This window comes from Sturnira hondurensis, unplaced genomic scaffold (genome assembly GCF_014824575.4).
Source record: "Sturnira hondurensis isolate 20B ecotype Veracruz unplaced genomic scaffold, ASM1482457v3 Scaffold0021354, whole genome shotgun sequence".
In the NCBI taxonomy this organism is placed as follows: Eukaryota; Metazoa; Chordata; class Mammalia; order Chiroptera; family Phyllostomidae; genus Sturnira; species Sturnira hondurensis.
The window spans coordinates 15,092,926-15,105,126 of record NW_028093985.1 but is presented as its reverse complement, the minus strand read 5'-3'; the positions used below and the strand labels follow the sequence as shown (position 1 = coordinate 15,105,126).

Here is a 12,201-nt window from a genome sequence, read left to right as displayed (position 1 = left end):
TTCCTTCACTATAAATTCCATTTTATGAATAAAAGTAAAAAAATACATCTTTCTACTTCAATCAATGGCAATCAGTTTAAGAGGTAAAACTATCTCAAAGAATAAAATATGATTTGATTGATGATCCTTTTTTCCTTAACTGTATTAGAGGATAATTGACAAATATATTTAAAGTGTACAATGTGCCTGGCATGGACTGTGAACCAAAGGATTGCTGGTTCAATTCCCAGTCAGGGCACATGCCTGGGTTGCAGAGCAGGTCCCCAGTGGGGGACCTGTGAGAAACAACCACACATTGATGATTTATCCTTCTCTTTCTCCTTCCCTTCTCCTCTTTCTAAAAAAATAGATAAATAAAATCCTTAAAAATATATACTTTATTAAAGTATACTATGTGATATCAAATGATTACCAAGATCAAGATAATTAACACAATATCACTTGACACATTTACTGGTGTATGTGTGGTAAGAACACTTAAGACCTACTCTCAGCAACTTTCAAGCACACAATACAATTATTAACTATCATCACCACGTTGTACATCAGGTCTTTAGAAGATTTTTTACACTTACAAGTAAAACATATAACTAATCATTGCCCCAAATCATAACATTTTCACTGTTCTATGTTCTACAAACAGAAGGTCTTTGTTAGCTTCCAGAACCAGACAAACTAGTTATCACTGCTACCTAATATTTCATTTGTTTCAGGAGAAACACTCTTTTCTAATAATGACTTCCTTTTTTCCTTCTCTTGGGACTTCTTGTGATTGGGTTTCACATTTTTTTGTAGAAAGGTAGATAAATCATTATAAAATTCCAGCTCTTCCTCTTACCCCTGGCAATACTAAGATATTTTTTATTAAAAGTCATGTTTTCCCTCATTTAGCTCTTGAGAGATATATTTGCACATTGCTGCTCAAGTTTATTCTTTCCTCAGCAGTCATGTATCTCAACCCTTGGTACCTTCAATGTGAAATGTAAAAATAACTAAAGCATTTTTATGAATGTGAACATTTAAAATACTCAACCAAATATCAATCACAGTAAAAATTTCTTTGCTTTTATAGTAAAATATTTATACTGGGTAAATAATTCTATACCTGCTCAAAACTGAAATCACTAACCAAAAGCAATCATTAGCTTTTACAAAATGCTTAGATTTTTGTACTATGTGTGGTTGATAATTACCTATGTTCAGGTTCATCAGCTTTTAGATCTACAACTTAATATGAATATGTGAATAAGGTAAATATTAACAAGATATATTCCAAAATTGCTATTTATATCTAAACTATGACTGGCCCAATATACTAACTTTACATAGGGCTGTGTTCTTGAATAATTTCAAATACTGAGTACAACCTAATCTTTGACTCAACATTCTCTAACACATCTGTACTACAGACAGAATCCTTGCCCCATCTACGCATCTCATGTTGCCCACCTCATCATCAAGTACTGTCAAGTTACAAACTGCTGTCGCTCTGCCGGGGGGAAAGGTGATGTTTCCTTTAACTGGACTCAGATCTTCTTCTGGTGGATTTGGGCCACCCTCTATCTGCAAAGAAATACATACAAAACATTTCATAAGCATAAAAAAGCATTGTGGTGATGCCAGCTGACAAAAATCTAAAGTTTACTTAAAAATGGTTTACAAGAGCACTGGCTGGGCTGCTCAGTGGGTTGGAGCATCGTCCCATGCACCAAAAAATTTGCAGGTTTGAATCCCAGTCAGGACACATACTTAGGTTGTGGGTTTGACTCCCAGTTGGGGCATGTATGGGAGGCAACAGACAGATGTTTCTCTCTCACATCAATGCCTGTGTCTCTGACTCTGTCTCTCTTTCTGTCTCTCTGACTCTGTCTTCTCTCCCCAACTTCTCTAAAAATCAATTCACATATTTTTAGGAGAGGATTAAAAATGTTTTGCAAGAATTCTACTAATGTATACGCAAGTTTGCCCTTCCAATTAACAGTCAAGGCCTGTAATTATAGATCTTGATTATGACAACATTAAACTACATGGTTTCTAAAAGTTTTCCATTTTATCTCAACCACTGTATNTCTCTGACTCTGTCTCTCTTTCTGTCTCTCTGACTCTGTCTTCTCTCCCCAACTTCTCTAAAAATCAATTCACATATTTTTAGGAGAGGATTAAAAATGTTTTGCAAGAATTCTACTAATGTATACGCAAGTTTGCCCTTCCAATTAACAGTCAAGGCCTGTAATTATAGATCTTGATTATGATAACATTAAACTACATGGTTTCTAAAAGTTTTCCATTTTATCTCAACCATTGTATTAAACCTGAGGGAAAAAAACAAATATTTTTATTGAGAGGAAAGTATTCAAAATTAGTAAATTTTCTTAAGTAATGGGATCAAATAGCAGTTCCACCATGGCCTGTGCAAGGTATAAAACTACTTTATGCAGTATTTTCCTCATCTTTAAAGAGCATGATAAAAGAACAGGCTACATGTGAGGATTTAGTAAAATCATTTTTGAAAACTATTTGGCACTTTGTGCCTGAGGGCTCTTTTAGGTAATAAGAATACAGCAGTGAACAAGGTAAACACCCTACCCCCAGGACCTTACATTTAATGAAAACGAACAAGTAATATGTAAATAAATAAATGTGTCAGATGACGATAAGTATTATGGAGTAAAAGTTTAAAAACAATGAGACAGACTTAGTGCTGGGAAGAGTTTCTATTTATATGCAGTGAAAACAGCATCAGAGTAAAGTAATAGAACAGTATATGGAAATATTAAGTGCTGTATCTCAGAGAACAAGACTCAAGATCCAATAAAATAATTTCAGATATCCACAGTGAAGTTGAAAATACTATAACTGATGATGGCGTATCCTTTCTGCATTCAATTTTAGTTTATTTATTATCTAAATGCATATTCCTAAGCACTTAAAGTACTGCTTAAGTTCCTGTGCTGAACTTGAAAGAGTACTGCATATGTAATTAGTGTTCACTATATTTTTCATGCTTTACTGCCTTATGGCAGTTTTTTTCTTATGTAATTACTATAATGACCATGATGTAGGGCCCCATGAGCACAAGTAAACTCTTCTATGCTTCAGTAGAATTATGCTACATAAATCCAATTATCCATTTTATTCATATTATAATTAATAATTAAGATACAAAATGGTACCAAGACTTTCTAATGTTTTAATGTTTGAAAATTGCATACGATCATATTTTGGATCTTATAAAACACAAAAATTAGTTGAAGGTTTAAATATGTAACTCATAGAACAGCAATATGATGACTGTATGCTGAGCATGTATTCAGTAAGCAATCAAATGGAACAGTTACAGCTAGCACCCTAAGAAATACACCTCACCCACAGCTTACCTCATTCACAACAAATGCTATAATATCTATGGACCTCCACGATGGAATGCAACTGCTTTTAATACCATCCATTAAGAGTATTTTAAAGTAAGGGAAAAGTAAATAGGGAAGACCACATACTAAATACCTCTATATAAGCCTAAGTAATCCATGGGCATTCTAAAAATGTATAACCTTGAAAAGGTTTATCATTAAGGTTTTATGAATTTGGGGGGATTAACATCATTATTATTCTATTTTGTGGTCTATTATTATTCTGTATCTAAAATGATACGTTGTGTTCCCTGTAAGCACAGTATAGTTAAGTAACAAGGAAAACGTTTTTATATTAACCAAGCCATTTATCAGGTAATAAAAGTATTTACTTTTATTTCATATTTCTTAAGGGTCATATTTCTTATACAAAGAACCTTTATTTTTAAAATTGTAGCTATCTGGTATGAACTCTAACGTGTCACCATTTGAAATGACTTCAGAGTAAACGTACCTCAAAAGTCACAGCGACCATCCCATAGGTACCTTTTTCTCTGATGAGAGTGAGAGGCACAGACTCATTTCTGCCCCTGGGCTCACTCACTGTGATGGAGAAAGGCTATGGGGAAGAGCAAAGACAATCAATCAGAGGCAGGAGGTGGTGCCAACTGTTACCTCAGAAATATGACATTTCCACAGACAAAGAAATGTTTAACTCTATGGATGTTGTATTTCCCAGCATTAATTGTATCTAATAAAAGCACGTAAAAAGGTTTTTTGTTTGTTTTAAAGGAAAAACAGTCAGAACTAGTCAAGGAAAAGATGTAGGATCTTAACCTGGTTCTATCATCAATGAGCTGTTCTGCTGAGTAATTTTAAAGCTTATCTAGTTGAAAGATAACCAGTTCCATTGCTTACAGGGGCCCAAGAGGTCACAGAGATGAGTTGTGCCTCCAATTCCAGGACAGCTCACTGGAACAACCACTCAGCCTTGCCCCCCACCACCGTTTCCTCCTCATTGGTCAGCTCGCCATTGAAAAGCAGACAACTGCTAATGACTTTTTCAGGACGTGATCACTGAGCAAAAGAAAGAGCCAGGACTTCAAATGTTAAGTGTGTTGGCTTGGCTGGCTCAAACTCAGCACAGAAGAGGAAGAGGGAAGCAGTCAGGTGCACACTAACTAGGGCAGAGGCGCCCATCTGGCCAGCGGATAATGAGACGGAGTGTTCACAGATGGGGACAGAAATGTCTGTCTCAAAGGGTTCCGATGAGGTTTCAAAGTGATAATTCACATCCAGTGCTTATCCTAGTACCTGACACATAGTGAGGGCTCAGTAAATGCTCGTGATTATTATTATTATCATCATCAGTGTTCTCTTTATCATTAATATGACCATGATCCAGATGGGAGCCAAAATCAGTAGATTTAGCAACAACTGTGAACTCAAGAGTCACTTAGTTCGACTTTAATTCTGCAGGGCAGCTGTTCAGTCAGACACTACCAGAATCACGGGCCTGGACCCAAAGCTGGAAACCACAGTTTATTCCCAGAGGCTAGGATGTATAATGTCAAAACTAAAAAAGAAAAGTTCCCTCAAATGAGTCAGGATGAGTTTAGAAACAATAAATTGGAAATGAGTGCAGAGAAAAGGCAGTAAGGAGGGAAATTAACCAAGTAAGGGAGCCTGCTTCATAATTAACTAATTAATTCCCCAGCCTTCAAATAAAAATAATTGATTAATTTAATTTCCATAAATGATAATATAGTGGATTATATTATAATGTCTATTATATTTGCATTACCCATATATCCTTTTAATAAAGATACTGCAGTTATAGAGATCATACTTATCTATAGCCCACCTTGTTCAAAGATAATTTAAGAAAATGACATGCAATACACCAATTATAGCAGCAGTCTAAATTGAAAAATAAATAAAAAGCTGGAAAGCACCACATCATCTTTTAGTAATGATAATTAGTAACATGATTCAAAAAGTCTGCCTGTCAGGAAGGTTTTGTAAGTCTAAAACTTAGTGGCAAACTCCAATTGTATTTGAGATAAGTTTTGCTATATTTTTAAGAGCTGGGACCCGTCTTACATGTTTGTGTCTAAAGATAGTACCCCAGAACATAGGACTGGCCTGGGACACAAGAATTTGGTGATGAGGGAGAAAAAAAAAATAAACTGCCAAGCAAAACTGAGAGGGATGACGTGGAGTTTTAACCTTTAGGAACTATTAATTAATGGGAAAATCTCAGAGTAGGGATTGACCACAGATATATTAAACACTGTAATGTCTATTATTCAATTTTAAATTTACTATAGGTTTTCTCAGTAATTTTTCAATATTTTTTTCTCCTTTCAGAGTCACATCAAACTTTCAGACAATGCTTTAAGTGGGAGTTGAAGAAACCTAGCAAAAGGAATGGGGTTACCACATCTGCTACTGACTGAATGTTTGCACTGCCCCCACCCCCGGCCTCAGCCCTCCAGCCCCAATTCCTATGCTGAAACCCTAACCTGTGATGTGATGGTATTAGGAGGGTAGGGCCTTTGGGAGGTGATTACATCATGAGGGCTTTGCCCTCATGAATGGGATTAGTGACCTTATAAAAGAGACTCCAGAAAGCTCCCTGGGCCCCACTGCCATTTGAGAATGCAGCAAAAACACAGCTGTCTATGAACCAGGAAGTGGACCTTCACCAGACACTGAATCTGCAATACCTTGATCTTGGACTTCTCAGCCTCCAGAACTACGAAAAATAAATTTCTGTTGTTTTTAACAGGCTATGGTACCCCAGGCTATGGTAACTAGTTATAACATATTGAACCAACTAAGATAACATCTGAGTTAGAGACCACCAAGAGAGGTAACAAATGAGTCAGATGGAATGATCAACAGAAAAGATTAGGATAAGAGGTGATCATGATCATACAGGCCTCATCAATTCAACGAAACCTTTCAGAAGAAAAGGATGGTCTATAGAATGTGGACTATGAATGGAGTTAGAGCAAATTTTATTTAAGTATTACAAGAATTGCCCTGGCTGGGTAGCTCAGTTGGTTAGAGCATCGCCCTAATACAGGAAGGTTGTAGGTTTTATTCCTGGTCAGGACACAGAGAAGAATCAACCAATGAATGCACAAATAAGTGGAATAACAAATTGAAGTTCCCCTCTCTCTAAAATCAATAAATTAATTTTTTTTACAAATAGAGAATGATACTAGGTAACATCATGACAAATAATCAAAAATTAAATTATTATCTTGCAACCACAAGATTAATCAAATTGCAGCATACCATATTAAATGAAATAATTCCAAATGCATTGTCATTTGATAAAATTGTCACAGTAACAGTCCTCGGCCATCCAAGCTTTACATTTGCTGAAGGTTTCTAAAATAAAATCCCAAAAATAAATTAATAAATTCAAAATAAGAGAAAATAATCATTTTAATAGTTTATTTAGTAATTAAGAATATGAATAAAAACACAAGAATACTTTGAATGCACAGATAAAGAAAATACATTCAAACTAAGTCAACATGGTAAAAAAAGAAGTCCCAAAAGAATTCTCCAAAAAAGTTTTTGAAATTAATCACTAGTTATTGAAATATAAATTATTATAAGTACTCACTGGCTAATAATACTATATCTATTGTAATTATTCTAATGTTATTACTATTATGAGAGAAAATAAAGCAATATAAAATGTATTCATACATGATTCCCCCATTTTTAATTTTTGAGATAACTCCATACTGTTTTCCACAGTAGCTGCACCAATCTGCATTCCCACCAACAGTGCATGAGGGTTCCCCTTTCTCCACATCCTCACAAGCACTTTCTGTTTGTTTATTTATTGATAGCCATTCTGACAGGTGTGGGGTTATATCTCATTCTGGTTTTAACTGCATTTCTCTGATGATTAGTGACAATGAGCTTCTTTTCACATGTCTATTGGCCATCTCTACGTCCTCCAATTCCAATTCTACTTCTTGAAATTTATCTGAAGAAACTGGACTCACTATTTCAAAAGTATATATGTACACCTATGTTCATTGTAGTGTTATTTAAAATAGCCAAAATTTGGAAGCAGCCCAAGTGTCCACCAGTAAATAAGTGCATAGAACAACTGTGTTACATTTTATACAATGAAATACTGCTCAACTGTAAAAAAGAAGAGAATTTTACCCTTTGTGACAGCATGGATGGACCTGTAGAGCATTATGCTAAGTGAAATAAGCCAGTCAGAGAAATAAACTACCATATGATTTCACTCATATGTGGAATCTAATGAACTGAACTAACAAGCAAAATTGAGACAGACTCATAGAGAGGAGGCTGACAGCTGGGGGGTATGGATGAGGGTGGGGGTGCAAGGATTGGTCAAAAAAAGAGAGAGAGAGAAAACTCACGGACATAGACAACAACGTGGTGATTGCGGGGGGAGAAGAGATAACAGGAGGTAGAAAAGGACAGAGGGGGGCTAAATGGTGGTGAAAAAAGACTTTACTTGAGGTGGTGAAAACAATACAGTGTGCAGATGATCCATTGTAGAATTGTGTATTTGAAACATGTACAATTTTGGTAACCTGTGTCACCCCAATAAATTCAATAAAAATTATTCTTTTTCTGGTATTTTAGAAAGTACTGAAAGTTAAGAATTAGTTATTCCATACATAATAGAGCCAAATTAAAGATAAAATACTAAAACAATTTTTCTATAAATGTGAGAATTGTCTGCAACATTCCTTGTATTCAACAGCTACATACAGGAATATAAAAGAAAGTATACAAAAGTAAAACTATGACTGTTTCAAGTATCGTTTTCATGAAAATTTAATCATACCAATATAATCATTCAAAAAAATTCTCAATGGCCTTGAGAAAATTTAGAGCATTGTTAGCAGTCATTGCCTCAACCTAATAGATCAATCTATAAAGGACAATGAAACCTTAGGCTATTCAAGCCTTTTCCCCAGGGACACTCTGAATTTGTTTAAGGCATATGGACCTCCCACTTCCATGCCTGCTTTTTGTATCCTTCTGCTTTGAACTCAGAAGTCATGGTCACGCTTTGTGCATCTGGTAGCAGGGAAAGGATGAAAGAGCAAAGGGCAAAAGGGAAGACAAAGTTTTCTTGAGCATGTGTCAGGCCAATTCCTAAACAGGCTGAATGGGTCCCAAAACTAGCTCTAGGATATTCTGAACAAGATTGTCTGAGGAATAACCAGGCCGTGGAACTTTCAAATAGGTTTCCAGTTCCAGCTTCGGTGAAAACTACCACCAGGCATGTAAACTGGCTTATCTCGAAGGAAACAGATTTTTGAGCAAGGCAAGAGTTTTGTGATTTTAAGGTTAGGATGGGAAGAAGGATGTACCTGTAGTGTTAACTGAAAAATAAAAGTTTCATCAGGCTCTGGTAAGTCATCGTCACATACTGCTATGTACACGGTCCTGTTTGTTTCTCCAGCAGGGATGAAAGCTGCGGCATATGTGTCAAAAAAGTCGCCGGTGTCCTCTCCATGCAGCTATCAAATGTAAAATATAGACAGTGCTCACACCACACAGTATTAGGACAAGCAAACCGATGCCAATGGGAGCAATCAACAAGAAAAAACAGGAACCATCCAGTACCATTAATGTTTTTAGATAGGCTATACATAGGCAAATATTTAACAACTAATTAAAATCACCTTCAAAAAGCATAAAAGAAATGATTCTACACAAAAACATTTGCTTATGCTCAGAAGGTAAATAAATCACTACATAGAAAAGTAATAATTATAAAGGAACTATGATATGAATATTTTTTCTCTGCCTCTTGATCGATCTGAAGTGGATTATAGCAAACCTAACAACACAAACTGTAGCTAAAACTCTCCAAAAGTAGGATTGAAAGTAGCCTGCCAAAATATATCAGGAAAATTAATTTTTATATTCTAACACAATTCCAACAAAGACCCAGTTCTTTTAGCATTCCAAATTTATTAGCCATTATAAACTTTTCCTTAACTTTTTAAGACATCATTCTGTAATATCAGCATTGCTAACAAGATTCTCAAGAGCGCCATAATTATAAAATTATAAAGGAGGAACTGCTTGTGCAAATCCAAATGAGATTTCTTCTGCTAAAGAACTCAAAATGAATAATTTAGCTAGTAGAAAAAATTATAATCTACTACAAATAAAAATGAAGAACACGTACAGAGAAATTTTAGTCAATTTCTAGATTTTGTTTATAATAAAAAGTTTAAAATACTTAATCCAAAAGTTTTCAAGAGTGTCGGAAAACTTGTTCATATATCTTATAAAAAGTGGCACAGTCATTTAGAAAGTATTCAATATCAAGAGCCACTAAAGAGGGAAAAAACATAGTAATCCAACCCCCCAAAAATCATTTAATGATCCAAAATATGCAAAAATCAATGTGTATGTAAATAGTTTCACTAGAGAGACATTTGTAACAGCTCAAATTGAAACCTCAATGAAAACAGTAAAGAGAAATGATTGGAAAATGATGGCATCGCCATCAGGAGAAGCTGAGAAAATAATAGACCAACCTGAACAAAACTCAGATACAAGCGAAACTATATTTATACGAGTAGGAACATATACTCAAACCAGAAATGAACTCAATAAATATGTACATACACATAACAAATATAAAAATAAAAACAATGCACAAAAGTACAATATTGGGTTTGTGTCAGAGGTAGTTTTTCTTTGTCTCTTTTCACAACGCTTCACGATGTGATTATTTAACCTATTGCTTAAGAACTTATTTTGTAAATGAAAATGTCAAGTATTTTGGGTGTCAAATACAGTAATATACTTAGAGGTCATGTGACAGTACTTTCTAATTAAACATAAACACAAAAACATACACACTAAATCCTTCCAATAATTAAACTGTGTGTATGATAGATCAAGAGTTTAATAATTCTACCTTATTTCTATATAAGTTAACATAGTTAATTTCTCCTAAAAATAAAGGGCTATCCAATATAACTAAGGATTTTTTAATTGCCATTTTTCTACTTTTAAATATTTCAGGTACTTTCTTAAAGCCACCTGACAATAGATAATATATCCAAGCAGAGATAACTAGAATCCTTAAAAACTTATTGATATTTTTGTTTTGTTTGTTTTAAAATACACATATGGACATTTTAAAATAACCAATCTATACCTTTAAAATATTATTATAGCCAAACACACATGCTACCTTGGAGTGCTCTACAATCCTTTGTATATGGAACAGTGTGCATGCAAGTCATTTATCATGATCAAACTACTCAGAATCTCAAACAGTAAAAAAAATTCTTGTCACTGAAACTAGGAAATTTCATAGTTATTTCAGTAAGAATAAAACTACAATCTTTTCTTACCGATACAATTGCTGTGACATTTGCTGGTTCTCCTATCCTTTCGATAACAAGACGAATAACTGTTGTACTTGTTTCATTAACTACAAATTCTGTTTGTCCGGCAAACCTTATTTCTGTTTCTCCAAACACAAAAGGGATGAGTAAAGCTGAAAGAAGATTTACCAATAAAGATGCAGAGGGCATCCCTATAGGAGAAGAAAAAAGATTTTGTTCACAAAACATATCTAATATATTTTCATTAGGCTGTGCTGTCTACAGATATAAATAGAGTAACAACTTAGATACTGAGCAACTAAAATATAAATAAAGGAAATATTAAGTCATCCAATTCAAATGTGTGATCACAGACAAACTAGATATCACAAACCCTTCTATGGTTCTCTTTAACTATTCGTAACTATGTTTTGTTTCTTTAGCTTATATATCAAAATAACACTTATAAGTAGCCTTAAACTTATTAAATTTAGTTTATTATAAAACTTGACCCTCCAATTTATTCTAAAAAACCCTAAGTAGCAACATGGAAACACTTAAATCTCATCTTCCTCTCAAATGAAACTAAAATATAGACAGAAACCAAAAAATTATCAAATTGATCAGTAATCTTAATGGAATTTACTCATCTATTTATTTGATTGTGCAAATATTGTAGAACTCTTGAAAATGATTGATAGAGCAGTTAAAACTGAAACTCTATAAACTGATTTGTTTGTTGTGTCTACTTTCTCCTTAAAATTCTGTTATTTGAAAATGCTTTTTAAAAGTTTTTTGCCCTGGCTGGTGTAGCTCAGTGGATTGAGCGCGGGCCTGTGAACCAGAGTATCGAGGTTCAATTCCCAGTCAGGGCACATGCCTGGGCTGCAGGCCAGTTCCCAGCAGGGGATACATGAGAGGCAACCATACATTGATATTTCTCTCCCTCTCTCCTTTCCTTCCCCTCTAAAGTTAAATAAATATTTTTTAAAAAGTTTTTAGTTATACAAAGACATTCTAATCCTTTCAAAGAATGCAAATTCCTACAACCAAAATTTTTCCCATTTTACTAGTTAAAATACTAAAGTCACTTGTTAGAAAATTGCCATGTTGTTTGTTTTCAAAGCTAGCAAATTTGGCAAGTGTGTATTTCCGAGACTACTACTGTTTGCTGCTTACAACAAAGTGCACGTTGGTGAGTCATCAATATTGTTCCTACTTGCAGCCCTGTGTGACTCAAGTGCTTTCGAAAGCACAAGGGTGCAGTGGCCACTTGAAAGCGTTGCTGTTTTGTCATGCAGATGTACCTCTAAAAATGTGAACAACTTACCTCACGATCATTAAGATTCCAACGGATTATGTGATCAGTCACAGGAACATAACAAGTTCCTTTGTTTTAAAGGAGAGGTGCATTACCAACTCTATGAGCCAAAAATGCTCCCTGTTAATCTTTTACCTTGGTCAAGAAGTAATGTGAT

General features: G+C 34.6%; 1 protein-coding gene across 1 annotated transcript in view; it reads right to left on the bottom strand.

Annotated features, from left to right (window-relative positions):
• The window catches only part of ADGRV1 (adhesion G protein-coupled receptor V1), a 508,576-nt gene that overhangs the window by 458,736 nt on the left and 37,639 nt on the right, over nt 1-12,201 (bottom strand). The window contains exons 2-6 of the mRNA XM_037032075.1: nt 10,751-10,935; nt 8,741-8,890; nt 6,657-6,752; nt 3,865-3,969; nt 1,450-1,563 (exon numbers count right to left, since the gene is read on the bottom strand). Of these exons, the coding sequence (XP_036887970.1) occupies nt 1,450-1,563; nt 3,865-3,969; nt 6,657-6,752; nt 8,741-8,890; nt 10,751-10,935 (650 nt within the window). The remainder of the gene's footprint in view (nt 1-1,449; nt 1,564-3,864; nt 3,970-6,656; nt 6,753-8,740; nt 8,891-10,750; nt 10,936-12,201) is intronic.